The following is a 4,829-nucleotide window of genomic DNA, read 5'->3' as shown; positions in this document are numbered from 1 at the left end:
ACTCTTTCCGCCCTTCCTATCTCTGGGGGCTCCTGTCAGCTTCCCCATCTTTGGGGGCACTCTGGGGAGACCAGTCAACCGGAACCTTTGAATTTCTCAGTCATGAAATCTGGCTGCCTTGATTTGTTCTTCAGTCCTGCTGTGATGTGTTGGATAAAGATGCTTTAAAAATGAGGCCAACAGAGCAGGTATGTTTGGTGGGGAGACGCCAGGCTGCCGTGGAATATCAGGGAGATGGGCTGTTTCTCCTTCTGTCTCCCGGCTCATCCATTTCCTTAGTGCAGTCGGGTGTCAACGGCTTCTGTGTTGCCTCTTCAGGCTGTCCCTGGAGAGAACCAATTTGCCTTGATTTTAGTGATACTGGAAAGGTCCGCACCAGAACGGGGGACCTGGGATAGGGTTGCCACTGGGGCTGACTGTGGTGGCCACTGAGTGGGCAAAGCCCCCCTCCTCTCTCTGCAGTGGAGGCCTTTTTCACATGCTAATTTTACTCGGAGGATTTTGTGTTTTTTTATTTATTTTTATTATTTCCTATTTGTCTCTTCCAGATGTTTTCAGGGCAGTTTTTTTGTGTTGTAAACTAATTCCATTCATGTTTTAAAAATTTATGAAAGCGCTAATAAAAATGTCAAAGTGGTAAAAATGTTAGCTTTTCCTCTGCTTTGATTAAATTTTGCAAACTGTTTTTGAATATTAAAAAGCACTCATTTTTTTTATTCTCTCTCCTGGCTTTCCCTCTTCTCTCCAGCATGTACGTGCTCTCTCCGGCCCTCTCCCCACTCTGGCGTGTTCCTCCCTTCCCAGGAGCGATGTATGAGGCGGGCTGCACAGCCGGCGTGCTGCAAGCCTGTTTGCACACCAGGACCTTGGTGCTGTGCATCTCTATTAAATAATGGAGACAAATTAATCTTAGAGACACCAAACAAATTGTCACTCCTCCTTCTCTTCCATTACGTACCAGTGGACTGGGAAGGGCTGGCTAAGTGATTGGGTTGTGGGGGGCAGGGGGAGAAGCTGAGGGGTGGGCGTACTGCCTGAAAGAAAGGTGGGAGGGCACTAACTCTTATTACTCTTATTCAGTTTTCCTCTTCAGTATCCCCTTTGGCCCCTTTGGCTTTATTTATTATTTATCTTTTTTATTTCCTTTTGTAAAAACTAATGAAACTCATCGGCTCTGTTTAAACTTCATATATGGAAGTCTGTGCATTAGTCTGATGGCTGGTTATTTATGTGACTGGAGACCCAGGCCCATCCCAGGGCAGGGACCTGGGCAAGAGGAAGGGGGTCCTACTTTTAGGGGCTCGAGTGAGCAGGCCTCTGCTAGAGAACTAGTTGGAGAAATCAGGGCAGATGTTCCCACTGTCTTCCCTCCCCTTTCCAGAGACAGTGGGAATGGTATATGTGTTGCGTCCCTGGAACCTGTGAGGATGTTACAGCGGGAGGGTTAGGATTATAACTGAGCTGGCACCATCTCACTCAATCTTGGGTTTGGCCTGGCAGGAGCTAATGAGTCCAAAACACTCCCCCATTCTTGACTCTGAGTTACTTGAAATGGTTAGTTATAAAAAACTCATTCCTCCTTTTCTGTGCCTTTGCCGTTCCAGGAAATCATCGAGTTCCCCATCCTGAAGCTAAATGGCCGGACCATGGAGATTGAGTCTACCTTTCACATGTATGTCCAGCCCGTAGTCCATCCACAGCTTACTCCTTTCTGTACAGAGGTAAGGGCCCTGGCTGGGCAGCAAGGGTTGCTGGGATGGGAGCTTGGGGATCACTGGTGCTCTATACAGGCTGCTTAGGTCTTTTCAGTGGTTAAGGCAGGTGTGCATTGGACCCAGTCAGCTTTTTACAAAGCCTGCCACTCCCCTTGGACCAGTGTGGTCATCGGGGGACCCAGGGAGAGCAGTGGCACAATCTGTCCCAGCTTCCGCAACATTTTCCCTTCCTTGTCATCCCTCCCCTTCTTGGTGACCAGGCACTTGGAATTTAGGAGCAGGGTGGTACCTCTGGGGTTCAGCTTCTTTTTAGTACCATTTCCCTTAGGGCCCTTGGCAAGAGGTGAAGATTTCAGCTTCTTGGAAGCAGAGGTTATGTTCAGGCTTTCTTAGCTTTCTGGGGATGTTTTTCTGTGCTTGAGCAAAGTGGTCCTGTGTGAAGCATTGGCTGAATTTGTGGGAAGCACAGCGCTATCACTGAGGAAAGACAAGAGCAGTCCCAGTGGGGTATGAGGACAGCCTGGCTGAGACTGAAATGTCCCTATCCTTATCCTAGGCTGGTTCTGTACTCGGCCACCTTGCCAACAGGTTAGTATGGCCCCATTTCACAGATTGTGAAACCGGGACTAACTGAGATCTTGATGCTTGCTGGAGGCTCAAAGAGCCATCAGCAGAGAGGAGGTGCCCCTGAAGAGTTTGACTCCCAGGACTGTATGGAGAGGGCTTCTATGGCTGCTTTTCCCTGTGGTGCATCGTGTTATTTACTCTGTGGTAGCCACAAGCTGTGTGTGGTGGAATCACCGGTCAAGTGTGTGTGGTAGAGGTGATGGGAAAACATGAGTGTTTTTGGAATCTTAAGCATTTGGGGTGAGAGTACATTAGAGACTTTGTGCCTTCATTTAGAGACCTACTTTCTTCATATGAATGAAACAGGAGGAAAGAAGTTCTTGAGTAATCCCCAAAGAATTCCTTTGGTGTGGAAGGGGCTGGGGAAGGGCCTGCCTGCACTGCTGGGGGTGCTCAGTGGGCTCTGAGACTGACTTAGCCCAAATATGAGTCTTAAGGGTCTCTCCAGGGCTGGATGCCAGTGACCCAGGTGGGCCTTTTGTTGTAGGCATCCATCTGCCAAGGTGTCTAGTCTCTCAAGCCGTTTGTTGTTCCAACCAATGATGTTGAGGCTCTTGCTTCCTCTGGGGTCAACTGTTTTTCCCCCTCTTTCCCCTGGGAATTACCTATACCACTAGGGGGTGCTAATCTGTGCTGTTTGCCCCTTTTGAAAAAAGTCATCATTTTAATGATGATGAAAGTCCCCTTCCTTATGGGAAGGGAAGGGAAGACTTTCCTTAAACCAGCCAGATACCTGAGCCCTCCACTGGCCTGAAAGTGTAATGTCCTCTTATCCTTTTCTTCCTCCTCCGTATGTGTGACCTCCCCCTTGGGGGCTCCAGTTCCAGCTTGCTGCCTGGCATAGACAGGCAGGCCTAAATTTGGGGAAGTTGCTACTTGTTTAGGAATGGAACAGAGCGCTGCTGGAACTCAGCCCTGGGCAGGAATGGATGATTGAGAATATTGGGAAAAGGGTTTTTTTTTTTTTCAGAGCAGGGCTGCTGCTGCTTCTCTTTTGGGGAAGGGGAGGAAGGATTGTGAGCCTTTTTAAAAATTTTATTTATTTATTTAATTTTGGCTGCATTGGGTCTTTGTTGCTGTGTGTGGGCTTTCTTTAGTTGCAGCAAGAGGGGGCTACTCTTTGTTGCGGTGGCTTCTCTTGTTGCAGAGCACGGGCTCTAGGCGCGCGGGCTTCAGTAGTTGTGGCACGTGGGCTCAGTAGTTGTGGCTCGCGGGCTCTAGAGCACAGGCTCAGTAGTTGTGGTGCAGGGGCTTAGTTGCTCCGCGGCATGTGGGATATTCCCGGACTAGGGCTCAAACCTGTGTCTCCTGCATTGGCAGGTCGATTCTTAACCACTGTGCTACCAGGGAAGTCCCGATTGTGAGACTTTGATGAAAGATGTTTCTTTTTTGTAGAAAGTTTCACCCAAGGACACACATACATAATTTGGAGGGTAGTAGGCTTGGTGGTGTGGGATCCTTATTTACGAAGCCTGCTCTGAAGTGAGGCTGTGGCTGTGCTGTAGGTATGGATTCTGCCATTTTGTCTCAGGCTTGCAGAGCTCAGAACTCTCCCTGGCCTGGTCCCTGCCTTTGCACCCAGCCTCGGATCTCCCTGCTTCGTCTCCCGCTCACTTCCCTCGGTCTGCCTCTGCACGCGATGGTCTTTCTGCCTCTGTGTTGCACCCACCCTCCTACTTGTCCTCCAGCACCCTGCTCAGGGTCACCTTCTCTGGGAAGCCTTCCTTGAGCCCAGGCCGGGCTGTGCTCACCCCAGCGTAGCACCAATCAGATACATTATACTGCAGTCATTTATCATCTCTCCACTAGATTGTGAGTTCCTTGAGGGCAGAAATTAGATCTGATCCATCTCGGTCCCATCCTTAGGACCTGGCACCAAGTAAAAATATATGTTCCTTGAGTGAATATTGTCAAGAAGTTTTTCAACCACACCTTGCCTCCCCTCAGAGTAGCTGTACTGCTGACTTGCTCTTTTGAGTAAGTAAAGTCTTCTTTGTAAAACCTCAGATCATCTAAATATTGCCCCATCTTCATACTAGATAGATTGTAATGCAAAGAGAGGCATCGATACGGGACGGGGCTGTCGTTCTGAGACCTCATCCAGTCTGGCGGTAGTTGCCTTTGCGGTTCAGGAGGGAGGTCATTATGGCCAGAAGGAATCTTTCATTAGTAAGTGTGAGGAACAAAAACCTCCAGATTTTCCTAAGCAGCTCCTCTGGTAGGATTTTCTCTCTTGCACAAGAAGTGTTTTAAGAACCCTGACCGTGTGTGTACATGCACAAGCACATGCTTGTGTTGGGAGAGAGAGGCTCAGTGCTGGGCAGCAGGAAGAGGGATTCTGCCTTGAGTGAGTCTGCGGCCCACATGTAGACACTCTTACTTGCTCTGTGTAATGAACATGTTGTTAGCCTTCCTGAGGTCCTTTCTTAGTTCCAGTTGATAGTTGGTCTGGAGACATGGTTCTGACAAGAGATAGGATGCGATGTG

At 48.9% G+C, this 4,829-nt stretch overlaps 1 protein-coding gene across 2 annotated transcripts in view; it reads left to right on the top strand.

Moving 5' to 3' along the window:
- Positions 1–4,829, top strand: part of ERI3 (ERI1 exoribonuclease family member 3) — a 131,347-nt gene that overhangs the window by 32,262 nt on the left and 94,256 nt on the right. For both annotated transcript variants that reach the window (XM_007468269.1, XM_007468270.1), the window contains one exon: positions 1,605–1,721. In XM_007468269.1, coding sequence (XP_007468331.1) covers positions 1,605–1,721 — 117 coding nt within the window. The remainder of the gene's footprint in view (positions 1–1,604; positions 1,722–4,829) is intronic.

This window comes from Lipotes vexillifer, unplaced genomic scaffold (genome assembly GCF_000442215.2).
Source record: "Lipotes vexillifer unplaced genomic scaffold, Lipotes_vexillifer_v1.1 scaffold661, whole genome shotgun sequence".
NCBI classification, from domain to species: Eukaryota; Metazoa; Chordata; class Mammalia; order Artiodactyla; family Lipotidae; genus Lipotes; species Lipotes vexillifer.
This window is presented reverse-complemented; position numbering and strand designations above follow the sequence as displayed.